We start from the raw sequence: 26,988 nt of genomic DNA, 5'->3' as shown, positions 1-26,988 counted from the left end.
GTGACCAGAGCCTCACATGGCAGTGCAGGCAGAAGCACTGCTGCCTGCTCTAAACCACAGGGTCCTCTCCCTTGTCTCCATCCCTGCCTTTCAGAAACTAGAAGAGCTTGTTTGGTTTTTTTTTAACAAAACTGCTGAACTGTCTCCTGTAGTACCCCATTATCCTATCCGGATAATGTACTGCTTTTGATTTTTGCTTGGCTGGTTTGCTAGCAAACCCCTTTTGCATGTATATGTACTGCACTGGCGTGCCAAGGGGCGAGCAGAGATATGTTTATCCTGCTACGTGTTTGGCAAAAACAAACCAATCCTTTTATCACCGAACGAGACGTCATTATAGCCACCCTCTGGCCTCTCCCTCAGGAAAATAAGGCCATAAAAAAAAAAAAAAAAAGAGGCAGGTCTCCAGCCCGTCCTATTAGAGTTAATGAGGAAAACTCGGTGCAAGTCAGCGGTGCAGGGCCCTTTTGGAAGCTGAGCTGGCGGCAGCCGGGCCGGGCTGTGGTGAGTCAGCACGGGGAGCGCTCGGGCTGCGCTGTCTCCGCTCGCCAGGGATTCACCGCTCGCCCGAGCTGCGCGCTCCTTGCGCGGGTATCCCTGCACCTCCCTCGAGCGCTCACAAACTCCGTCTTTGAGTGTGGGGATTCAGGATCTGTGCCAGCAGCTCGTGTCAGCTTTGAGCCTCCGTTTTCCTGTGTCGTGGGGCTCTGACAGGGCAGATGAGTGCTTCCCATTAGATACTCACAGACACCAAAAATAGACGCTCCGTTACTGCAGCGTGCTAGCTGACAGTAATGATAGGGCTCTGCTTACTAGTTCAGTTGCATGCTGGCAATCTGGCCTCTTGCATGCTTTTATTTATCGGGTATTAATTGCCATTTCCACTTATCACCCCCAGACTAAATCACTGCATTGTCTGTTGCAGCGGTCAGGCATTTGCTTATTTTTGCTTTTACTATTAACATGAGAAAACTCAATTACAGGCGAGCAGGCATGCATACACAAACACACAGTAGTAGGTCTGTGCTGATGTTCTTAAAGATACACATCTGCTGATACTAAAAATAGCTCCTTGTCAGCAGCTTGGTAATTTTAGGCTCAATGAGAATTCATCCCCATGGTAACTGTACAGTTGTTGAATCATTTATTATTTGAGCTTCAAAATCACAACAGTGCCCGCAATTTTCATCCTCCGAACATTTCTTAGGACCTTCTGCAGTGTTGCAATACTCCTTGCTCCACACCATCAATATTTATCAAGTAAACAGCTGTAGCCCTTGAACTGACTACCTGCTTCTCCTTGGACATAGCAGAGCTGGGATACTCGATAGCAGGATGACAGTTTAAATAGGTTTCACTTTTGTGATAACAGCAGCCCTGTGATGTGACTGTTTGGCCAGGGATGGTACACACGAGGCCCTGCAAATTCCCAGCTGGCAAAATGAAACTTTAACGTGTCAACCTAAGCCTCGGTCTTTGTCTCGAGAGCCAGAAAACAAGATATCTCAGGTCTCTGTATTGCAAGAGGTTTTGTAGATAAGAGGCTGTTGGTTTTTACCCTCTCAGATAGACACTGTTGACCCCAAGCGGGTGAGGGGACACACTGCCTGGCTTTGTGGAGATAAAAGCTGTTTGCACTTTCGCTCGCTTACAGATAATGCTCATTAGCCATCTTGTGCTAAACCCAAGAGAAGTCAGACCACTAGGCTAGCAAAGAGAAAAGTGAAATTCAGGTTCCCTGAGACCAGGGGTTGCTCAGACTGCTGTCATGGAGTCTCCAGAGAGTGGGACCAGGGTAAACTCCACAGGATGGGCAGGAGGTACAGAGTGAGCACTGTCAGGTTTGAAGCCACAGAAATCACTCAGCAGCAGGAACACTTCCATAGCACACAAATAGCAGTGAAATGGGGTGCTGATTTCAGGATGGTCTAAATCACAGACACCAGCACTCTCACCAGCTGCATGCGTGACTTTTGTTGCACTGTTGCTGACCATTAGATTTACTGGAGTGCACAGTACAGAGAGAGCTGTTACATTTTAGGTAGAAGAGGTTTGGTCCCTTTTAGTCTGACAAACTGGGATCTGAAAGACTGACCCAGAAACACAGACGCTATTCCCAGGTGCCAGTAGTTGTAACATGATACACTTAACAGAGCTGATTCTCCTGGGTTAAAACATTGTAGCTATTACACACTGTCACGACTGATGCCATATTTTTAGATCAAATGCACTTCAATTGCGTGAGCTTTTAAGAAGCTCTTGGACAAGGTAATCTGCAAGGTGCTTTGAAATTGCCTTTCGTCTTTTTAGTTCAGTTGAGTTGAACACAACAAAATAAGAATGTGCAGGCACCTTTTACAGCTGCTCTGCAGCTGCCTTCTACCTTAAGCAGCTTTCTGTAAATCTGTCAGTACCCAAAGTGTGTTGTGCATCACCCCGGTGGGATTTGTCAGGTGATCCTGGTGTGCACTGCGGGGAGAGCCAGCATCTGCCATCAAGGGAAGTTCAGTTTTCCCTCCAGTGCAAGTGTATGATCACCACTGATGTCAGTTCAAGTCACCTACCTGCCAAGAGACAATACAGCGGTATTCTCACAGATGAGAGCAGGAGAAAGTGGTGCATCCACAAATCAGCCCCCCAGCTCTGAAGCTGTCTCCTGGAGAAGTGGCAGCTATCCTTTATTCTTTATTCTTTATTCTTTATTCTTTATTCTTTATTCTTTATTCTTTATTCTTTATTCTTTATTCTTGCATCTGGTTCATCAGTTTGCTCATTTAATTAAACCAGAAGTGTCCTTCCTTCCAGTTGGTTCAGCTGCTGGATATTTATCCCAGAGCACATACAGAGAGAGATTTGGAAGACACTGCCTTTTTGTATTTCCACCTACTAGACTCCATCTTCTCTTGCTGGGAAGTGCTCTCTGTGGCCACAGCCTCAGCTGATGGAGGCAATGCCACGTCTCACTGTGCCACAGACAGACATGTCAACAGCAGAATTACCTGCTTGTAGCAACAAAAAAGCTGGTCACAGCTCATAGGTTTTATAGTGAGTTGGGAGGGGAAGAAAATCACCTGCACAATAGGCCAGAAGGAGAGTTTATTCTCAAACCCTTTGTAGCAAGTGCTTGGTCTCAAGCAGGTTTTCCCCACTTGCCACACAGTGCTGGGTGTGTGGTTTGATTCTGCCCAGCAGGGTGCTGCCCATGAAGATGGGATGGCTGTGCCAGAGGCGCCCAGCTTTTCCCAAACGTTATTTTCCTCTTTTTTCCTGACAAAAGATGAAGATCTGAGTTATGATCTCAAATAGACTGTTAGTGTCCTGAGGTGTACAGCTAAGCACAGCACCCAGTTTTACATTGTCACTATTTATTTATTTTTACCTCATTATACCTTTTTGATCCTGCTTGGAGAGCAGTGGGGGGAAGAACGTGCACAGTGATGTTGTGTGATGCTCAAGGGCCCCCAGAGCCTGTGAGCTCCCCAGCTGATTGTAACCCAGGGTACCTGCACAGTCAGAAGCCTTCACCAGGCACCAGTGAGGGTGTTACTGAACCTGCAGAGCAGCTGCAATTGGTGACCATGCATGGAAAGGAGACCCAGCCTGCTTGAGGCTTCAAGTTCAGGTTGGGTTTGAAACTTTGGGTACAGTCTCCTTGAACATAGCTGCTATTTAACCTGAAGTCAGAAAGAAATAATGAACATGTCATGTCATTCCGTACTATTTTTGCAGTCGCTGTCAGAAAAAGAATCAAGTGTTAAAGCTCTACCTTGCTAGTTTTTCCCATCTGGTTGTAGCTGTATTCCAGGGATGGCTCACAAGCAGTGGGGTGCTCTAGTAATGTCACTCTGTCACTTCGTGCTTACTTTGTGATAGCTTATAAGTGACATTTTTCCACGTAATCCTTTCCCACTTCACCTGAAGGCAGACTTGCATGGGCTGAAACTTTTTAATACATGGGCTGCTTTGTTCTGTATTTGGCCTGAATCTTGCACTCCAAGTTACACATCAGCCTCCTAAAAAACGCAGGTGAAGTGCTGCTCTGGGCCTTTTCATGTGGTGAGCATGTGCCAGATGCTGCTGCTGCCTGTGGAAAGCCAGGACTGCTGTGGAGCTACAGACACCTTCCTCTGTAACCTGATGCTAGCTTTGATGTAGGGGCTGAGACTGGAAGCTAAGCAAAGCCACGGGTGATCCTTTGTTTCCTGGAAGCCAGAGGTGCAGCTGGAGGGACACACAGCACAGACAGAGCCAGCAGCCTCTGGACTGCAGAAGCCTATGCAGCTGCCCCTGTGCATGGAAGGACATCAGACATGGGATTTGGTGTTAGAGATCTCAGAGCAAGCACTCACAAAATCCCATTCTGCTGCTGCTGCTTCTTTACACAATGATGGACAGGTTCTGTCTGCAGACACCAATGTACAGCAGTTCTCTAAAAAGCAAACCAGGCTTGCTGATTAATGTAGGCCATCTTTAATTTTCTCTACACTCATTTCTGTACATTCTCATTTAATTCCTGTGCTATTATGGTGGGCTCTCACTGCTAAGTGCACTTAAATGTGACTGCGGCCATGTGTGAGAGGATTCTCCTCTGTCCCTCCCCATCAAGGATCTCACTGCAGCTGAGTTCATACAGCCTCAGCTCCTGCCCAAACCTCCCAAACACCAGCAGCAATTCACACCAGGGCCTCAGCACTCCTCCCCCAAGCTCCCTGAGTGTGGTGAGCCCAGGTCCATTCTTCCATTACCAGTCAGGCTCACAAATCAGCATGAGATTAGTCATTAATTGCATGGGCAGACAAGGCTTGTAGCTTTTGACATCCACACTATTCCTGCGTTTGATTTCTCTTCTGTTGTGCAACAAGACTGGATGGGATAAGCTTCCCATTTGCCCATCATGGGAAGTCTTGACTAAGTGTGGGATGATTTGATGTGCTAGTGTTATCATCAGGGTAAGAGCCTCCAGCTGGCCTGCCCTAAAGTCCCCTGGGTCTTCTCAGGCTGTTTCATTGCCTGTGATCCTGTGCTGCTCTAGTGACAGACCTGTGTTATTGATGGTGCTCCTCAATTCTGCACTGCTCATTCCTGGCTCGGCCCTGGGGCTCCCTTGTGTGTGCAGCCACCACTGTTGATCCAGCTCCAAACTGTGTCCAGTAATACCCAACTACAGAGTAGTTAAAGATCTCTGTTACTTCTCTATGCTCAGGAATGCTACGGACCCTCAGAGCTATGCCCAGGACCCAAGGTGGTGTGTGGTGGCACAGGGCTGGGTGCAAGCACAGCTGGTGAGGAAGAAGGGATTTTCAAAGGGGGTTGCTCTCATACTATGAAATCACGGGTCCAGGCTTGTAGACAGAAGTGATATCTTTCATTAACTGAAGAGATAAAGTTGAAAAACCTCCAAAGTTTGGATGTGAGATGGTATATTTCCATGTTTCAGACAGCTTGCCATAGGCAATGAGAGCCAGTGAGGGTAGAGCTTACTGGAATTCACATGGGCTCCTTGCTCTGCTATGGCCACTCAATCAGTCATCTCCCTCCAGCCCAGCCAGGCTGATGTGTGCTGCCATATTTCTCACAAGAGTAAATGAAGAAGTGAGATTGGTATTTAATAACCTTCCTTAGTGCAGTCGCAGACAGCTTTTACAGCTGTTTTCCAGCTTGGTTCTGTAAGCAGTGCTTTGGCTGTATGTCCTTTCGGCATGGTGTGCTGCAACTCTTACCTCAGTGTCTCATTGCAGGAGCTCCCAGAGCAGACCAGAACTACATTCCCTGGAGAGATGCAGGTAGTACAACCAAGGAACTGCCACACTAAATGCAAGAGCTGCAGGAGAACAGCTTTTATCAGCATTCTCCATTTACACCATGAAAACAAATTTTTTCCTTTGTTTCCTTTAGTACAGGATGACCTTCCATCAGGTTCACAAAACAAGCAGGGCAGAGGTGGCAATGGTAGGTGAAAGCAAACTCATCTTGCTTACACTCGCTCTGACTGCCCCAACCCGTTTGCCAAGTAGCCCATCTGTGACCTATGGTGTGTAAAAGGGTCACTTGGCTCCTTTCTGGGTGAGGATACAGGACAGCACAGTTGTTTACATCTCCATTCAAGTGAGTAATGATTAAACAACAACAAAACAAGGCATTTGTGTGGCTCCACAAGCTGACTGTGCCTGTCTGAGCACATGCTGAAATAACCAGTTGTTTTGAGGGGGTGGCAAGCCCAGCAAACACAGGCTCCTTCCCCGAGTACAGCACTAGAAAGGGACATGGTGTGGATGGGAGATGCTGGGGAGTGGACCATGCCTGTCATCCTCCCTCCTGGGGCAGCACTCTGACATTCACACAGTATGGCTGTGGACTTTGGGTCTCCTTTCATCCCCTTCCCTCCCAGTGAGGGACAGAGCCCAACTCTACCCTCTTGCCAGCTCCAGTAAGGAGTCACCAAGGAGGTGATTGGGAAAAGCAGAACAGGGCAGAGGAGGGAGCATAGAAAAAGGCAAGAAAGAAAAACTTTCTCCATGGAACATAAATTTAAATATAGTCTTTATGAAAGTATATAAGTAAGTATATATTTTTTCACTTTTTTTCAGATTAATTCCAGTTACCTTCATATTGTAAGTTCTTTACACATTCAAACATGTGAGAAATAGATTGACATCTCAAGTTCAATCAATACTCTTAACCTCAAGAAAGTTACATTGTGGAATTGGACTTTAATCTTTACTGATGGAGTCTCAGGCTTTTGTGCTTAAATAAATAAAATTGCCTCTTGCTGAGAACCTGCCTAACAGAGATAATGGAGACATTAAAGGATAGCAAAGCTGTGAGATTCACCAACTAATTTTACAAAAAGAAAACAGAAAACACATATCTCTCCCTTTTGTAGGAAACATTACTAGTTTGTTTTCTAAACCATACACACATTATAATGGTGAAATAATATTTTCAGCTTTAGGTTAAATGATATTTAATGTAAAGAATTTAAAGAGACATATTGAAAAAGAATATAAAGGATTCAGTTCTGAAAACATGGAATCCAAAAATTCCCAAACATGAGAGAGCTTGTGAAAAATAAAATATATATGATCTGACTGGGGGGGCAAAATGTACAGCTAACTTTATAGTATCTGAGGTTAGGGTCTTAAGAAAAAAGCAGTATCATCGTGAAGATGAACATCTGAAGAGGACATCTTGTCCTCATGTGTGCCTGACAGTGGGACCAGTTATACCAGTGCCATTTCTGATAAGTGCTCGGCCAACCAGTCCCAAAAGATTACCAGGGTGGAGATTGTACAGCCTCCCCAGGCAGTTCAGATCAGTATTTAACTACTGCTGGTAGGAGAAGGTTTGTTCTGAGCCCTTAATCCCTGCCTATAACTCCATCCCTTGCTCCTGGTCCTGTGCACAATGGGAAGAATTTATTCCTTTTCTCTTCGAGGCCACATTTTTTAATATACTGTTCTTATACTTCTCCCCAGCCTCCTTTCACCAAACTAAGCAATATTAATGCCTTCAGCAAGCCTGGGGGAGTTGTTTTCACATTGCCTCTCTTCACTCTGCAGTGTTTGAGCAAATTGTTGGTTATAAGTTTTTTGCTAAAGTTTTACAGCTATGCTATAGAAAATACTTGGAAAAATACAAAGGCATCACAAACAAGAAGCCCATTTGTGCAACCCAACATGAAGTTTGTTTCTGCAAAAGCATTTAATTATTTTTGCATTTAGTTTGTGATTTATATTTCCAGACCTTTGCTGGCCTACTGCTTTCCCTTCCTCTCAGTGTCTGTCTATTTGCACACCTGAGACATCCCTGCACAGTTAATAGGCAAAAATTCTACTCCCTCATCACTTCCCTAGTGGCTTATATAGGCTAATTTTCCTTATGCATAACTACTAATTTGTAATTGTGCTACGTAATTAAAGGCAGAACCATTTTCTTGGAAAAGGAAAAGCTAAAAGTTAGAAGTATTTTGCATCAATTAATCACTTCAATGTACTCATGTTAACAGAACAATGATTTTAAAAAAAGGCCCTGTCAAATACTTTAGACTGTAACAGTATGGAGTTTTCCAGGATAAAATGTAAATCTAGATTACTATGACTCTGGTGAGCAGGGGAGGGTCCCACCAAGGAAAGATAAGGGCAAAAAACTAAGGAAGAATTAAAGGAGGGGGAAGATTGAGGTTTTTTAAATTAGATACTAGAAATGAGATTATCACTTGCCTGGTCTAGAAGACTTTTTTGACTTTGTCACCCTACCACCCTTTTTTGTTCTATCTTTCCTCGTACTTACTTTCAGAGATAGCAAAGGCACTGCTGTGGATTTGGGTTCATGGTAACTAAAAACTCCTACAGCACCACCTACCTAAAGTGCTTGTATTCCTCAGTTCTGCAATATTTATTTTGAATGTGCCAAAGAACCTACCCAATTTGCCACTTTTAGCCTCACACATATCCTTATTTCAGGGTTTCCTTCCCCCTTTTCTTCAGCATAAACAAGGATTATAATTGCCATGGAAAAGTGTAGCCATCTAGTCCTGTGCCTGAAGCCCAGTCCCAGGGCAGGCAGGGAGACCCAGGGCTGGTTAAAGACAGCAGCTATTTAAGAGCACATACAGCATCTGATTTCTCTGGCTGGAGAGACAATTGTGGTGCTGGGATACTTGCTATAGTCCAGAGAGACCAAGCTCAAATACCAGCTCTGACTGACCCTCTCTTAAAGCAGACAAGGCACTGGCTCTTAACTACAAGTCACATTGCTTTTCTTGCACAGAAGACACTCAAGCAGCAAGAAGGGTGGGGAAAGCATGGAGTGGAAATATAAAAGTAGGACCACAGGACAGATGTTAACTGCATTTCTCATTTTCTGAGTACACAGTGTGACCAAAGTTTGAAAATGCCTACTCCTGTAAGCCTTTTAAAATTTAAATACCTGAGTGCATAGGAAAAGCATACAAGATAAGAATCAGAGACAAAGCATTTAACATCCCACACATTGTTACAAAGTTACAGCATTTTTCCCTTAGATAATCCATTTTACATTCCTAATTATTTCTGCACTGTGTAAAATATGCCTGCATATAAAGTTTACAGTGGCTTCTTTTGCAGAGATTAGACAAATATATACAAGCCAAAAGATCTTTTTATTATAATGTCAAATGCAAAATTAGAGGTTGTAAAACACTTTAATTAAAAATAACAATTTTAAACTATGTGCAAAATTATGTAAAAAATACTTTTTTGCTGTTTCAAAAGAATGAAAGATCAGACTGTGTAGGTTCAGGCTGAACTATTTTTGTACTAAGAGCAGCTTAATACCTTCTTTATCAAGCAGAAACCCTCAAAGACTTGCATGATTTCAGCACCTGTGCTCTCAGTGAAGGGCTCAGTGGTCTGTGTGAGCATGTGTGAAAACTTTGCATGAACTTTAAAACAGTAGCAGATCCATCTGGTCACTCCAAGAGTTCTGGTGGTTTTTCCTCTTGAGCACAATTGGCTTGAGAAGTGCTAAAGCTGGAAACAATCCAAATCTCCATCTAGGTTCACTGTGTTTGTTCAAAACATCAAAAAGGGTAGAGGAATCTGCATTAAAGAGTTGTGCAGGTCACTGAACACCATGATAAAAGCAAATATTAATCTCTTGATTTCCTATATTTAAAATCTTTACAGATGGACCAAAAGCTTTAGTTTTCACCTTAAACACACACAGTTTAAATGACATTTTCTACTGAAGTGAAGAACAAGCAGCACACTTGGAGCAGATGACAGTGAGGTGATGCTGCAGGTAAAGATTTTGATGAGAAGCAGTTTACATCCTGGCTAAGTTGTCTGTGTCAAAAGCAGAACGATTAGAAAACTGGACAGTTTTGTTGCTATCTTTCAGGGGGGAAGCTGAAAAAAGGAATAGAGGAAAGAAAGGGACATAAAAGAAATCTAATCACTTCTTTGACTATGTATTTTTTCAAAGACTAGAGCTTACAGAAGCATTTTTTGCAAATACATTTCTATAGCTTCCTCTGATACTACAACATGGTAAGTCACATGATCCATCAATACACTGCTCTGCAGTTCAACTTGCGTTTTTCTACACAAATGCTTTTTGGGTGACTTCACCCTTTGACTGTTCCTATATAGAAGATCTTGTAAACAAAACTTGAAAGGCTGAAGTGGCCTCATCAGAAAGCTCACAAAAGAAAAAGCATAGCTACCATTATACAAACTACTTCATTGCTGCAATTTTATGTCAGTGTGAAGCTTAGACATTGGATTCTGTAGTTACCTAAGTGGCTCATTCTGTCTAACCAATACCTCGTCCTAGTGCATTGCTAGGAGAGTAACATCATCTCCACACTTGGCTTCACAGAGAAAACTGACTCTAGAAGCTTTCTGCAGGCTCTCAGTACTGATATTAAAGCTTGAAGTAGCATGCATTTGAAGCCCTGGAAAACATGCAAGGCAGCAGCCCTTAAGATAACTTTAAATTCTAGCTTTCATGGAGTTTTACATATTGCAGTGTGACATTCTGGACACAGTAAAGTGCAACCACCTTCTCAAGGCAGCAAATGACAATTTATGTTAAGTATGGTGGTTATCTGAATAAAATACTATGATACCCGCAAGCCCTAGCTCCTGCAGTTTGTTATCCTTACCTTCACTAAGGAAGTCTAACTGCTGGGGCCTTTAAATGCAAATCCATGCTTTGGACATTGTCCTGGCCGCATCATTTGTGCGTACAAGTCCATCCTCTGCTGCATACTACAAACACAAGTTAAGACAGAAGCAATCAGAAGCCAAGCTAGTGCAGAAGAGAGCCAGAAGATGGCTTTCCAACCTTAACCCTTCTTAAAGTGCTGGGCAGATATCAAAGTTCAGGCTCAGAATTAGACACTCATAATGCTCCCACCACCAGCATTAAGAGCAGTTCAGCAACAGCAAGAACACTGGGGTAATCAGCTTTCCCCAACAGCACAACATGTGGGTATACACAGGATCTTGTTGAAGATCACTGTCTCTAGACTCTGGCAGGCCAAACTGACTGATCTCAACAGAGTGTCCCTGGAGACAAACACCTCCTGCACAGCCACACATGCCCAAAGGCTCTAAAGGAAAAGTTAACAAGATCACTACTAAATAGATTTGCATAGACCACTTACCCCTAAAGTTGTTCTAATACTGAAGGATGTCACTGGCTTCTCCTACTTACTCTCTAATTTTATCAAAGTAAAAAAATAAAAAAATTAAAAACTCAGTCCTCCAAGAACTCATACTTCTTGCTCAAAGCTACCTCAATAATTTTGCTTTATCTCCTGAACATGGCCTCAAGCACCTACCCATATCCATCACTATTTCAATGCTCTTCCTTAGACCTGGGATAACCTCTCCAAACCACACTAGAGAGGTAGCTCACAGACAAACACCACTTCTGTTCTCCCAGCTCAATGCTACAAAAATACCATGAGAAAATGTCTACTGGGCTCTCAATCTTCCCTTTGTGTCCTTATATTGGTGTTCCAATCCTTAGCTAAGCTGGTATTCATGAAGACTAAATTCAGCCCACAGGCTACTGTCCCAAGATGCCTTGTGGAGGAGTCCTCCCTCCACATGAGTCCTACAGTTAGCCTATATTCCATCTCTCTAAATTAAAGCTCATCTTCTTGAGTGCCTCTGTAGGTTCCAAGTCCAGTGGGCGCATTTGCCCCCAAGCATATGTTCTCACCAGTTTTCAGTCCTGCCCAGACTGAGTTCCCATTATTCACAAAGCCCTGAGTCATCTTTATGCAACGGAGTATGGAAGGGAGTAGTTTCATCACAGCAGGTAACAAGTAAATCTAGCAGACAGGCCATTCCTGGACACAATATATGGATGTTTATAGCCTCCCTTCACAGGAACCTTTTCAAGGTGTTTTAGGAAGTAAATGAAATTGACTGAGGCTTAACACTGCTGCTTCTACAGGGAATAGCTGCCCGTGTCTAAAAAGAGCTGCTTTTCCTTTTTCCATAGTAACTGCTTATAAAGCTTGTTTATCCCCACAACTGTGCTCCTAGGTACCTTTGTGACAACATCTTCACTGGTGGTTCCATTAGACAGCAGAGATAGTCTGGTGCCAAGGACAACACTCGTAACAATTTTTATCAATTTTAAGCCTATTGTCAAAAAAAAAAACAGCTGAAGGAAGGTAAGAATTTATGCTGCCAAGTAGCATCTTCATACAAACTTATCACAACACTTCCCACTAATCATTTCCTAAATGCCTTTTCTGTTACATTAGCAGTCATACTAATCCCTAAAAAACTACTACCACAGTCAATACACCTGTGTACTACTCAGATTCTCAAACATAAGATCCAGGGGTCAGCTTATGACAATAATGAAGTTGAAAAGAAGTCTTCTGCCACCAGTGCACCATTCAGCTTAGGAACTTACACCCATCACATGCTGTCTCCATCCACTTCCTTAATGTAGCCACAGAATAAGGATATGAATCCAAGGCAGATATGCCCATCCACAGTTTGGATGCAAACTCCAGGCCCGTGTCTGCCAAATACATCTGGGGATGGAACTCCCCACATCTGTCATCTAGGCAGTATATGCTTCCATTTACTTCTGTTTCATGGACTGTTTAGACACAGCATCTTTTGTGGTCAATGGCAACCACCAGATATTAAAGGTTAGCACCACAGAGGGACAAGCTTGTCATGTTTTAAAGCAGTATTAATGCCACAATAATATAATTTATTCAGGAGTAATGAAGAAAAAAAATATTTTCTTACACCCAAAATATTTAATCTGTACATGCTAGAAACTTTGATCATCTTTTTCATGTCTTTCATAGCTTTTCTTAAAGGCTAAGGGTGCTACCTGCTCCAACTCCCTAAGAGCAGATAACATATAGCCTGTTCCCAGCCAATTCTTTGTTTTCCCAGTCTGAGGGGTGACAACCCCCCCAGAGGAACAGCAGCAAGTGACTTAGAGTGGTCATGTCTCCAGATGGAAAAGCAGTCAATAGAAGACACACGAAAATGTAGTGGAAAGTGTCCAGGCAGGCATACAAGACAAGTACTCCAGCCTATATTCTCTAATCAAACAAACCTCAGGAACAAATACTTGCATGTTTTACATCAGGCCAGACAGAATTTCTACAGTTGTTCTTAGTGGGTATATACCACTATATAATGATGCAGTGCAAGAGCTTTAACTATATCCATCTAGTTCTTGAAATCAAATATGATATGAAGCATTTCCCAATACAAACCTTTTTTCCTTATTAACTGATCCTTCTTGGATCTCATCAACATGTGGATTGGATTCTCTTCCAATCCATATATTCTGAGATTGTTGTATTCTCCCAAGAATCTCAAAATAAAACACAATTAAGTTTCAGAAATCAGTTTTGAATGCAAGAACAAGTTTTCACATGTTCTAAAGGTTGATGTTGGCATTCAAGCAGCATTTATACACCTCAAGGGATCCCAAATATTCATCACTAAAATATTATGTGGCAACATTAAGGTTCAGTGTCTCTCCTGATTTCCTAACAAATTTTTTCATTATACATTTGCTTAACAGATACCAATATCCAGAAGGAAGCTGTGGCTTATATTACAAGTGGGTGTGAGTTGGGAGCAGTCAGCATACATAACCAAGCAGGTTTTCAGATCTCTGCCAAGTATCCTGCTGGTCCATCAAGAGAACCACAAACATACCCAGCACTTTTTGCATGTAGGAACAAATATGTGCATAGACACCATCTAGAGGTTTCAGTTATCTCCCTGTAGATTTTTCTATTCCTACTTTTCCTTTGACTTTTTTTTAATCGGTAGTCCTGAAAGTTTTTTGTTTGTGAAGTATATTAACTATTTTCTGATTTGTGACAAATACTAACAACAGATTTTAATCAAGCTACTATTATATAATGTATATATATAGTATATATAGCAGCTTCTATTAATTTCAGGACTAAGACTGCATGTTAGTCTTACTTCATATGCCTTACTCTAATACTCAGAGGAGCAGTCACAGTGAAAGAACTTGTCAGACTCATCCATTAGTATTTCAAGATTAAGTTATTGCCTCTCTTTTCTAGGTCTAAGAAGCTCAGCAGACCCAGAGCATCTCTGCAGCACCCCAAAGTGAGATGCCCTGACTAAAGCCAGCAGGAAGAACAGAAAAATAAAGGGTGCACATTACCAAGTAGCCCTCAGAAAAACTCAAAATTTGACAGATTATGCCAGACTTCAGAGAACAGCAAATCTTTTCAGAAGCTGGTAGGAATTTTCAAATTACTCCTGGGCTGGTAAGGGACTATAATATGACTATAATACACATGTATACACAAGCTTACAGCATAATGGCTATAATGTTCACTACTGGAAAGCAGCCCATGAGGAAACGCAGCTTCAATATAAAGCTTTTTTAGAAGTGGTTTGTGCAAAAGTTAATAGTAAATTTTGTGGTACAATCACCAAAGTTGAAAGTTTTAACATGGTACTTTGCTCACAAAAACTAACAAGACATGTTCTTTACACAGCCAGAATAATTTTCCTGTTCCAAGATTGCAATGTTTATCCACATTTAAAGAAAGAAAGGCTGTATAACTTGACAAATAGCAGAAGTAGGAGCACTAAACCATCAGGTCATCTGTTAATCCAAGAGAAACATTTGGATCCCTATGACTATATAATCATGGAGGAATATCACAGCTGGTATTCTCAACAAGGAAGACTTTTTTATTATTAAAAAAAAAAAAAAGCAAAAAAAGAAAAGCTTTCAGCTCTAAGAAGTCTTATTCCAAGATCAACCTAGCTCTATTCCTGGAAACACCCAAAGCTCCTTCAATACAGATGCCTTCCCCACATTTAACCAGATAATCTGCTGCCCACTCTGCCTACTGAAATCAACTTCCCAGCTGGGTAAATTCATGGTAGCATGACAACAATAAGCAGGGGGAATGGATCCAGAAGCTCTGCCACAGAGGACTGCAATAATCTGCCCTGGAACTTCCAACACACACCTGTAGAAGGCTGCTTCTGAGTAAAGCGAAGCATCCAGCAGTGTACCTTGGTGCCATGAACAACCTGAGGTCATTGCAAATGTTTTAAAAAGACACCCGAATGGATGACACACATGCCCTCAGGCACAATGGGCAGATCTTCTCTCCCACCACTGAACTGTGTTGTAAATAGGCAAAAGGAAAAACTATATTCAAACTGATCTCTGCAGCAAGCTTGCGCAATGTTGCTGTAACAATTAATCCCTCATACAATTCCAAATGTTTTATTAGTTAGCAGAGAAACAGTCAGAAGATGACAGTAAGAGCTGCTACCTGAAAATCAAGTCAGTCTATTAAGGAAACAAAAGGAAGACATCCCCACCAGTCTCCATGGCAGCATTTTGTATGGTGGGCTGATTAAAAACTTGGACACCGCTACCAGCAACAAGACTTTAACAGGCTTACCAGCTTTGAAGAAAGCTGGGGTTTGCTTAGTTTGTTTTTTTAATTTAAATAATTTTACTATCCTGATATCCAGATAGCTGTTGATCAGAGCATTACTGTTCTGCTGTTTCCACACACCATGGCAGTTTTACTAATTAAAACCTACAAATGAAGGGATAATGACAGCCTATGGAAGCATGCAACAATTAGTCTTCCCTGCTAATGCACTCCTCCCTCCAATGAAATACAGCAGTAGTTAAAGGCATCCCTGCTGTTCTTATCCTTGTCAAGCTACATTTATTTTCAAAGTGAATCATGAAGTGTCCCCCCAAACAATCATTCTGGTGACAAATCTGTGACATTAGCTAAAGAGTTAAGGTTATATTGAAAAAATTCATGATGGAGAGCAGCTCAACAAAACAAGGATAAGTAGAGAAGAGTCCCAGGTTCAGACACAATTTAAAATATTTGAACTCCATTTGCTGGACAGCAACTAAAAGCCACCAATAAACCTTTATATCCAGTGAGCCTATCACTGCAGATGTGATTTCATGTAATCCAAGCCAACATACTTAGCATAAAAATAATAATAAAAACAAAATCACATGAGTTTAAGAGCTGTGGTCCAGAGTGTTGATGTGATGCTGTGAGTACAACTAAAAGAGGTTTTGTTTCTGGCTGCTGCTGTTCTCCATCTGTGACAGAGCTCCCAGGCTAAATACACATATGGTTGTTTCCTAACCCAGTTCTGTCAAGTGATGCTGGTTAGCCAGACAGAGATATGTAAACAAAGCTGTTGGCAGCAGCTCTGAATGGTATCGCCCACTTGTTCCTAGGTTTGCCAGTTTTAAACTCTCTGTAACTTAATTGTGCTTCAATAAGAATCTGAGCAATAATCAAGGTTAGAAAAGACTCACATGTTTCTCATGATAATTATGGGGAATCTGATTCATCACAGAACGAGACTTTTTTCTAACATTGATTATTGCTCAGACTGGTCATTTTACTTTTATACATACATACTTCTGCATGTATGCATACATAAATATTAATGCTATATGTATACTTCTACAAGGTTATTAGTGTATAATGAGAAAACCCATACCTTATCCAGAGCAGGAAGAGACATAAGCAGATGAGAACACCAAGACATTACCCTGTATTTCCTTGTGCAGCAAGTGTCAGAATCATACCTTTATCACACAAAAAGGCCTTTTAACTCAAACCACTCCAGTGGAGAGAAATGCACACACTGGCACAACAGTGAGATAACCCCAACTTATCCACTATTAGACAGACACACTGTCAGACCCACGCTCTCAAGCAGTACCTGTATCTTTCGAGATGAGTCCCACAGAAGTGCAAACACACAAGTTTACCTACCCACCTTGGTTCAACAGCATAAGAAATTACTGTAGGACACAGAACACAAGAACACTCTTCCAGTTATTTTGAGTTCAAGGACTTCCTGAGCCAGGTGTGGTTTCTGTGTATTCACTAACTCACAATGAATTTCCTGCCATGGAATTTATCCAGTTTGTTTGAACCCACACCAGGTTTCAGTTTCCATATCATGTTTTGGCTATGAGTCCTACAATTAAGAAGCTTCTCTTTCCACCATGCTATTTAAATTTTTTTTAAAAAAAAGTTAAAAGTGTAAATGTACGCATTTTGACAGATACTTTTGAAGCTTTAAAGGCACTGCTTAAAAGTGATAAAAATGGCATGAGAACTCAATAAATACAATAAGATTCAATTTTTTTAAAAACTGTTTACCCTGTAGCAATAGCTTTTAAGTTTGTTTATGGTAAAAGTTTTTATAGGATGTGTTAGTAATTGCCAAGTAGTGCAGTTATCACTTCCAACGTACGTACAGCCCCTAGTACACCTAGGATTAGATAAAGGAAAACTCCTCCCTCCCACAAATCCTATTGTTCTTTCTTAAAACCTTGGGACTAGACACAGAGCAAGACCACTGATTTGCTGTCAGAACATGTTGCCAGATATAATTACAAGCTGAACAGTGATATCAAAGACTGACAGATCCCGAATAACTTGCTCGCCCTCCTTTTCATTGGGAGTTCACTAAAGCTATTTTAATAGCTTAGAAGGCATCCATTTCTTTTCACCACTGATTTCATCACCAAAGTCTTAAGAGCATTAAGACAAGTCTGAGAGTTTCAGGATTTCTGATAGGTACTAAAGACCAAACCAGTATCTCCCTCCTACCCACCCTTTAAATTGATCTCTGTGTGGAAAAGGGAGTTGGACTATAATAAAGCAACCTGACCTTGCAAAACACAAGTTCTAGAAGCTTTGGCAACAGCTCACAGAAATTTGCCTTATTTCTATAAATAGTCAGCAGTTAGATTTGTGAACCACTGTCTGATCATTACGTACCAGCTCTATATTGCTTTTCCTGGACATGCTTTTAAATGGAACACTTAGTACAGAGGACACCCCATTCTTTCCTGCTGTACATACTTAATTTTTGAATTAAACTACAGAACCAGAAAGCTATATTTAAGAGAGTTATGATTGCTACCTCAAATGGATCCAATTATTTTTTGGATTCTCAGACAAAGCACAGAAACTTGCCTCAAAAGCAGTAAGAATTAAAAAAACAAAAACAGAACACAAAAAACAAACAAGCCCAAAAAAAAATCACTACATTGTCTGGAGTATATACAAATTGTCTGTAGACCAAAGATTTACTCTGGATGGAAAAGCAATACCTAAACACCAAATCTCACAACAAAGTAAAAAGCCAACTTGACTCCAGATTTTTTCCTTATTTTCTTTAAAAGGGCAGTATTTCTAATTGGCAGAGAAGCTGTGCAGTAATGTTTTCCTAACAGTGAGCAACTGCCAGTTAGACAGGAATGTAAAAAGAATATTTTGGGACTTGAGATGGATCAGTCTGTGACCAACATACATGCCCACAGCCCAAGCAGCCAGTGATGGGACTCATGTCCCATCTCTCTCATTCAGAGAGAAATCACTAGGGCCTGACATTTAGCCTGCAGTGGCCAGTCTATACTTAGCTTAAGAAGTAAAACATGTCAGTAACCACAGATTATTACTGCTACTATGTTTTCATGAAATATAGGACTGTTATCGAGAACCTTGTTTTATATTGCCAGTGCAAGTTTGGAATTTTATTTTTCTTAATCTTACATTAACAAGGCTGAGTTTGGTAATATTATCATAATCATAAAACAGATATTGAAGCCATTATAGAAAATAACTCATGAGTGAAGGAAACACTTTAATAAAAAACCACAACAGTCATTTCACAGACATATAGGTAAAGTAATAAGAAAACCTTTGTTATCTTACAGGTATTGAAAAGCTCATATTGCTTAACAACTTCCTAAGTAGCTATTTGGTCCCTGCTGCAGAGATAAAAAACTTGAATTGTTTAGCAGATTTCCTAACAGATGAGAAATGGTTTATGGCTTAAAGGGAACATGGTTCCTTCCAGGGCCTCATGACTGCAGAGGGCAACAGGTATCCAGGGATTTTGTTCTCTAGCAGATAGCTAATATATCCAGAAGAAGCAAAAGCCCTTTGTGAGAGGTGTTTATGAGGACAGGAGGAGAATATGCCTCTATATGATTTACATATGCATTCATTACAATACCTATACATAGAAGTAAACAGTTTTCATCATAACAGTGAAAAGTTACTTTGTTACAAAAACAAAGTGGCAGTATTTCAAAAGTTAAGGCCATACATTCTAAGGAGGGGCCAAGGGCTTCTTCATGGACATGGGAAGGAGTACTGCACACAACAATTCCCACTGAGGGCATAATAAAGCAAACTAATAAGTTTAAGAGGAGTGTTAGGTGAAACAAAAATAATAAAAAATAACCCACTTAAATGTGTGTCCTAGGTTAAAAAAAAAAACAAAACAAAAACCAAAACACACTAACCAACCCCCCTGCCCCCCAAACACTGCTACCTGCAATACTCTAAAACTTGGAAAATTCCTAGTTATCCTGAATTTTTCTTTCCCTGAACAAGATACTGAACAAGCTGTTCTTGGTATCACAAGTCCTTAGCAGAGCAGACAATGTTCTTTTGTGAGCTTTGTGCATTTGCTGGAGACAATTAAAAAAGAAAAAGACTTCTTCGTTGCTGCTTGGGTTCTCCTCTGCTTTACCTGGGGTAATATGCTGTGTAGTTCATGAAGAGCTGAGCCCCAGCAGGGTAGTAGGCTGTGGAGGGCTGGAGCGTTCGTGGGTTCAGAAGCATGGATGGCTGATACAGAGCAGCTTCTGTTGGCACAACTGCAGCAGGAGCTGGGAACGAGTAGGTAGGGGGTGAAAGGCCTACAGGGAGCAAATGGAAAATAGGTTAGGACCTCTGAAATTCCAGAGCTAATGAAGACCATACATACACAACTCCACAGTATACATCAAGACCCTTCACAATCTTCCTATCCTTGTTCACCACAGAAAATAAACAGAAGCCACCAATGTGAGCATGACTACAAAGTGTTGCGTCCCGCCTCCAGTCAACAGTAAAGTCAAAAATACACAAAAAGCCACCTCTTGCTCTGGGAATAGGGTCTCTTTCTGATATATAGGTCAGCTTTGCTTGTCTAGGCTCAGATTTTAATGAAGTCTGCATTCAAGAACTATGAGACTTCTCCATGGTAAGAAGAAAACTTCCTTGATAAAGATCTATTTAACATTCAACAAGAGAGAGAAGACTTTCATCCTGGTATTGCTTATCCCTTAATTAAACAACAGCAGAGTGAGGAAAGTCATGGCTTTGCAGCCTGAAGTGTTAACACTGAATTTATAAAAAGAACAAACCAAAAGTGCCCTTTGTGCTATCTTGATGTTAGGCCCTAAATGAATTTTCACTCATGGGAGTTCACCCTCCTCCTTTGCCATTCTCTTCCTTTACTTTCCTCATCTCCTCCCCACTGCCAAAGAAGTGAACATAAAGCTTTATCTAAAGTAAGCCTTTAATTTTGCTATTCAGAGCTACAGCCAGCATGACTGTAAGTGCTAAAAGGCCCTATTTGAGGAATACATAAGAGGCCATTTGTAATTGGAAACGGGAACATTGACACCTGCATGTTTCCAAAGTTTGTGACTCTGCCCAAGAACCTATCCTAGGAACTCTCAGAAGGTTCCAACCCATCTGAAATAGCAATCACACGTAGGATTATCTACTGCTGACCCCTGCTCAAGACACTTTCATTGAAAAACTCTCCCAAGGATTAGCTGAGGGTCTACTTGCACTCAAAAGAAACCACTCCCAGGTGGTATGCTGTTGTACTGGCAGCTCCAAATATCATGTAGAAGATATTTCTTAAAAAGTCCACCACCAAAAAAAAAAAAAAATACACTTGCATAGAGACACACAGAAAAAGCTACTACTTAACTACCTTGCCATCTATGATTTTGGAAGCAAAGTATTATTTTTCCCATAGGCTCAGATTTATGTGGCACAGATGCTTAGTAAGTTAGCCCTCAAGCTCTTAAAGCATTTCCTCCAAAAGTGTGTGCAGAAATCAGTGTCCATCCTAGTAGCTCTGAGAATCAAAATTTAAAAGGAAATACAGATTCTGCAATTCTCTGAGGCAGAAGCCATGTGTGTTTCACTCCCACAAAGCCAACCTCCATTCCATATGAAGAACAAAAAGTAAAGGAAGAATTCAGTCAGTCGCGGTTCAAAAGGCAGAACATGCGATTAAGTCTCAAAGGGGAGCGTTACTTATGGCTTCTCAAATTAAGTTTTGGAAGTGAAAAGGGAAGATCTTTTGCTTGACATGTTCACCATGATGAAAAAATATAAGTACAGAACAGTTTAAATGCAACAGTTCTTTAAGGTCTAGGCAGGGCTTAGAAATTACTTTTCAGAATCATCACTCACGCCAACCAATTAAAGTTTCAGGGAGGGAAGGGAAATTTGCCACTAGAAAAGCAAAAGCAGTTCTTCAAAATAAGTAATTCACAACCAAAGGGAAAAAAATGATTGCAAGCTGGTGATGATTGAAGACTGAAGACCTTATTTTAACACCTCCATCTGACAATGCTTTCCAAGAACCAGGATCAGAGTCAGCAAAGCAGCTCCAATACCTACCCACACACACTGTAGACCGTAGTGGCAAGACCCAAGCAAAACTTACATGGTAACTTACATGGTGGCGGGGACAAGCCATTTCGATTTAAAGTGCCCCCCATTAATACAAAGTTCATCTCTTCAGCAGAACATTGAAAAACTTCAACATATCTGTCCTTCATGGTCTTCTTATGACATTTCTGCGCAGCCAGGAAAGCTCGATCTGCAGATTTCATCTGAATGAAAGCATCTCCCGATGGACGCCCCTACAAACAAGGCAGACAGAAAAAAGTTTCTGTAGATTCCATAAAGAAGCAGCATAGCAATAATTTGTGCTGTGATAAGCAGTCTCTTCAGTCATAAATACATTCATCTCCAAAGTCAAGTGCAGTCAGTCATCCTGAGCACTCATCAGCATGTTTAAGCTCTCCTCTCCAATGTTCTTCTTACTTGTGATAACTTGATTGTATTTATTCACCTGTTTTGATTAAGCTGCATTGTAACTCATTACTTACATATCTAAAAAAAAAGTGACAGCTATGGGAGAGACTGTAATTCAGGAGTACCTTGGTGCTTTGAGACCTGCTCTTACAAATTTATTACAAATGCAGAATTAGAAGATCTAGGCCCCATTTATTACCTGTGATTTTTAAAATTCAAGGATAAATCCAGTCAAGTGCTTATTGCTAAACAGTTTGTTTTAAATTTCATTTTCTGAAGACCAACATGGGCTGTGATGTTTTAGTAGAGAACTAACAAGCTCATTTGGTATGAGCTTGAAGAAAAAAAACCACCACTGACATCTTTATATCTGTAAATGAGTGGGATACATCACTGGGAGGAGTTATTTTAGCCACATGCAGCTGCTGATTTGAAGTAACCAAAACTAGAGAGAGATCTGACATCAGCTCTAACTCAAGTTCTGGGCCAGCTCTTCTCATTTTGGAGGAGACAACTTTATCAGCATCCTTTACACAGTTGTTCATGATTAGAGGGTTGAAACCTGGGAACATGGAGAAAGAAAAATCTAGTAGTCAGGCAAAAGCAGTGTTTGGGGAGAAAAAAAAACCCTGATAGTTTTATGCAGGGCAAGGGTGGCAGACAGCCCTTAGGGTTATATGCACACACCAACTTCTTCATCCAGGCTCCTTCTTTAGTGCTGTCAAAGGCTGACACTACTGTAAATCATTATATGTGCTTTAATATCTGCACTTTTCTTAGTCTCTCCCAGCACTGCACATTAACTACAGTTTTTTAGCTTTGTCTAGGTCAAGTCTCCACAGACACAGGCATGTCTTTAGATAGACAAGTACTGAAATAACTACAGTCCCTTCTCCATCCTCACATTCCTGAAACATAGAAGTCCTACTTTGGGACCAGGAAGTATTTTTTAGTTTTGGTTGACATTAAGCCTAAGTTAAACAGTTTTAGAACCATCATTTTTATACAGCAATAATCAGTTTGTTCCGTTGAACCACTCAGAACACCTCCATAGAGTTTAAGGACTCCTCCCCCCTGAAGTCACAAGAATAGAAAGATAAAGATCACAAGAATGCACAATCCTTTGTCTAAAAGATTTTGGTAGAAACTGCTTCCAGAAAACAATGGCAAAAATGTGACAGGTTATACACAATCAATGAGCTGTTAATCTTGGTGCTTAGCTGTGACTGTTTAAAGAAAGCAACAACACAAGAAACCCAAAGCTTCAGTTTCTGACTTTTGACATAGGAATTCCTGTCTCTAGAAGGCTGCAGTCACATTTATCCTCAAATATACTCACAGCACATTGTTCAGCAAGGCAGGGACAAACCACTCCTCTGAGAGCTAACACTGCCCACACTTGTGTTTTGATGGCACTCCTCACCAGGTACAAGAGGAATCATGCATGCTGTTGAGTAAGACTCCAGTTCAAGCCTCCTACAGGTCTGGATCATGGCTGCTCTTCTGGGAGCACTATTCCCTCCAAGACTATGGCTCAGCTTTCAGCACGTGGATCTCAGTGAAAGATACCACTCTACAGCAAATGTACATTTGCTACAGATAAATCCACTGGCACAACAGGGTTCAGGTCATCTACTGGCAGTACACTTTTAGAAGAGAGCTGGAGGCCCATTAACACCGTTACTGCTAACCCCAAAGGTGCTTCCCTATGATTATCACCATTAGGACTGTATTCATATATACAAACATTTAGCAGAGTGGCTAGAAACGTATTGCCTACCAACCTGGTGATTTAGTACCATGTGAACTCCATGGGTCCGAATATCTGTAGAAAACTCTCCCAGGAACTCCAGAATGTCCTCTATAGTAGCAGCATAGGGAAGACCACGCAAACGTATGCAGTCTCTGATGTTAGTGGGAGGCACAAATTGTTGAGGTAATACTGGAAGAATTGGAGGTGTTGGGAGAGGAATGAGAGGTGTGGAAGAGTACCTGTTCAGCACCTGTGCAAAACAAAAACAGATAACAGAAGCCTCCTTATTCCTTCTTCAGTTTAGGAGTCAACGTAACCCAAATGACAGCTGTTTTCACTCTAGGCAGTATTTTAAGAAACAAGTGAGCTAGATACAAATATTAGCTGTAAAGCATTTGAATTCCAAGCACTGTGTTGTGGTTTAAGCTCAGAATCTAGCACACTTCTGTAGTCATTCTACAATAAATAGTCATGCTATTGTTTTACAAAAATTTGGGTCGTTTTCTTCATGAAAAACGGTTGTGTTTTGGGAAATTTACTTGAACAGCTAATGCAAGTCTCAATAGAGATCTCAGAACCTGTAATGAAATCTGTGTATCTACATTATTTTTACTGTGAAACCATCCTAAAACATTTTACCATCTACAAAGTCATGATGACACTTCTATCCAAAAATATCTCCTCTGCAAAACTTTAGAAGAGTTTGGGAACTAGAAGCACTTTTCACTATCACACATCCCTAACTGTGCCTGCCATAGTCCATTCAAGAAACATTAGGAGCATTACCGAGTCACAGTACCTGCAACACTTACACTTGGAGATTTGTTAATAATTTTAACAGCAAAATCTATCTGGTGAAATGTTCCCTGAATATTCAATTGCTACTCCTGAACTCTCTCTGAGCAAGAATAAGATTTCTTTACATTTATACAGCTATCAGAAGGTTTTACTAAACAAAGAAACATATGAGAGTACTTGAGAAAAATGCAATGACGAGTGAGCACTGTGGCTCTGCCTTCTCATCACTAATGTCACCTTTTAAACAAGGCACTTCAATCTCTATGTATTGGAGAGAACACAAATTGGCATAATTTCTTGGGTATAATGACATGGCTACAATCTGCATCATAGATGATACCTTTTTGAATAATGTCCAGAAGTTACTTATGCCAACTAAAGCTCTGAAAATCTTTTTTTGGAGACATAAAACAGTCCACTCAGCTCTCCTTCCTTTCTCTGACAGCTTAGCTGCAATTAATGGTCCACTGAGCCCAGTTAAGCCAGACTCCTCAGGTTCAAAGTCCTGCCACTCTCTGCTTGGTAGCCTATGCTTGCAGAAGATGCCAGAGATCTGCCCTTAAAGACAATTTGTAGAATTCTTCAGATACATTACACTGGAGAGGACAACTAAAAAAAAAGCTTTGCTTTTTTGTGTCAATGACTCAAGATAAATCTTTTAGCTCAAGATTTGTTGCTAAACACTCCTTAATAGATTGTCATTGGACTTATTCTGAATTTGACTATGTAGTATAAAGCACTAGACCCACATCCACATTTTACAAAGCTACTGAAAGCCAAAACCCCAAAGGTTTGTGTATGATTGAGAACATCCCTATACCACAAGGTTTAACATTTCAAGAGAGCAGTCTTGCAGAAATTCAGACAATACTCATTCCAACAAGAGTCAAGAGTGAGAAAAGGTAAAAGAAGCTTTCAAGTTGACACCAACCATTATTCGCTTCCTCTACTGCCAGCACAGAAGTTTGGACTACAAAAAGCCAAAGTCTGCAAGGTTTCCACCTACCTGCTGAACTTCTGCTGCAGTGCTACGGAAGAGTTCAATGTACCTTTTCCCCAGCAAATCCTTGTGCTTTTTCAGTGCATTTTGTGCGTATTCCTCACAAGCAAACAAGACAAAGGCATCCCCTGTTGGCCTGCTGTCAGGGTAAGTAACAAACAGGACTCCCTCCTTTCCTCCTGTTACAGGGCAGTGCTGGCCAAAGAAAGTCAGCACTTCTTCTGTTGTTACATTGAAAGGAAGACCTCGCATCCTGACAATCACTTGGTTTTCTTTCGACAAAAACTGGGCAACCTCATTGGAAGTACCTTTAACAAGAAAAAGTACAGAAGCACCTCAGTCTAGAGGCAACCATGTAGAATCATGAGCATAGCCACATCCTCTCAACAGGCAGTTTTTGAGCAGGTGGAACAGTTTTTACCTCTAAAGTCAGGAAAGATGACCCTCTGATAAACTAGATATATTGTATAGGACTCCTCCCATTAAAGTATAATAATTTAGTCCATCATTTAGAGGAAATTAATCTTTATTCAAAGGAAAAATAGGAAATACTTGAAACATTCAAAGCCCAAGGAAAGCACAGTCTGTCAATCTCTTGTGTGAGCAGGACCTGTGCTACTGTGCCCCTAGCCTAACTTTAGAATATGTCTGGCATGTTCTGAAGCCATAATATAGGGCAACCAAGTACCCAGGTCATTGTGCTGGAAAAAGAAAGTTGGAAGAGCATGCTGAAAACAGGTCAGGGATTTCATCCTATCCTAACAACTGTCAAAGTCTGCCAATTCTACTTTCAGTACCCTTAGAAGACCAGTGATGCTAACAACACTACCTTATTCAAAGGTACCTGCTAATCAAACTAGTATCTTAACACAGTCCTTTCACTTGCAGCTCTCTTATGTTCTACCAGACATGCACCATTCCTCACAAATGTCACTGTGCAATGTCTTTACTTTGAATGGATAACTACTACACCAAACCTATCACTTAGCTATGTAGTTAACAGCTTAACAGCCTCTCCCACTCTGAAGCCTCAACCTCAGATATCCAGTTAGTGACTTACAAACCTCAGCCCAAATCTCTGTTAGGAAGATATGAGGACCTAGATAGTATTGCAGATAAAACAGCTTATTGGTTCTTAATTCAAATTTTGTATGCTTGCAGACAAAAAGGGGAGGAAGAGAGACCAAAAAATAGTTTGAAGAGCAAATTGTGCAGCCTTTCAATTATCAGCAAATATTTCAAGATTCCCCTTAAATAAGCATTTCCCCTAAATGCTCCCCATTAAGTTTGAGGCAAAGGTTTGAAGATCAGTTCCATATATCCCTTGTATTTACACTGTGATACCTGTTTGTTTTTATGCAAGCCTCCACAGCAACAGCAGTTACATTGTTTCAAATAACTACTCTGGTTTCATTTTATTTAAATAACATTTAGATTCCCACTATCATGAAGATGACCTAACAAATTAAGTTCATATAAAAGATC

The 26,988-nt window shown here is 41.0% G+C and overlaps 1 protein-coding gene and 1 long non-coding RNA gene across 5 annotated transcripts in view; one reads left to right on the top strand and one right to left on the bottom strand.

Annotated features, from left to right (window-relative positions):
• The first annotated feature begins 402 nt into the window (after nt 1-402).
• LOC117243968 lies at nt 403-14,766 on the top strand. 2 transcript variants are annotated; one of them, XR_004496181.1, is made up of 5 exons: nt 403-504; nt 5,739-5,783; nt 5,896-5,949; nt 14,081-14,261; nt 14,525-14,766. It is a non-coding gene; the product is annotated as an uncharacterized LOC117243968 (long non-coding RNA). The 2 variants fall into 2 exon arrangements; XR_004496180.1 differs by having other exon boundaries at nt 14,081-14,766.
• ESRP1 (epithelial splicing regulatory protein 1) overlaps nt 7,845-26,988 on the bottom strand; it is a 33,677-nt gene continuing 14,533 nt past the window's right edge. The window contains exons 10-15 of one of the 3 annotated variants that reach the window (XM_033512345.1): nt 25,510-25,811; nt 23,737-23,955; nt 21,579-21,777; nt 19,596-19,764; nt 10,646-10,751; nt 7,845-9,887 (exon numbers count right to left, since the gene is read on the bottom strand). In XM_033512345.1, the coding sequence (XP_033368236.1) occupies nt 10,661-10,751; nt 19,596-19,764; nt 21,579-21,777; nt 23,737-23,955; nt 25,510-25,811 (980 nt within the window). In that variant the 3' untranslated portion in view covers nt 7,845-9,887; nt 10,646-10,660. Of the gene's footprint in view, nt 9,888-10,645; nt 10,752-18,556; nt 19,765-21,578; nt 21,778-23,736; nt 23,956-25,509; nt 25,812-26,988 lie in introns of those variants that run through there. The other 2 variants (XM_015618333.3, XM_015618331.3) reach the window with 2 other exon arrangements.

This window comes from Parus major, chromosome 2, assembly GCF_001522545.3.
Source record: "Parus major isolate Abel chromosome 2, Parus_major1.1, whole genome shotgun sequence".
Taxonomy (NCBI): Eukaryota; Metazoa; Chordata; class Aves; order Passeriformes; family Paridae; genus Parus; species Parus major.
This window is presented reverse-complemented; position numbering and strand designations above follow the sequence as displayed.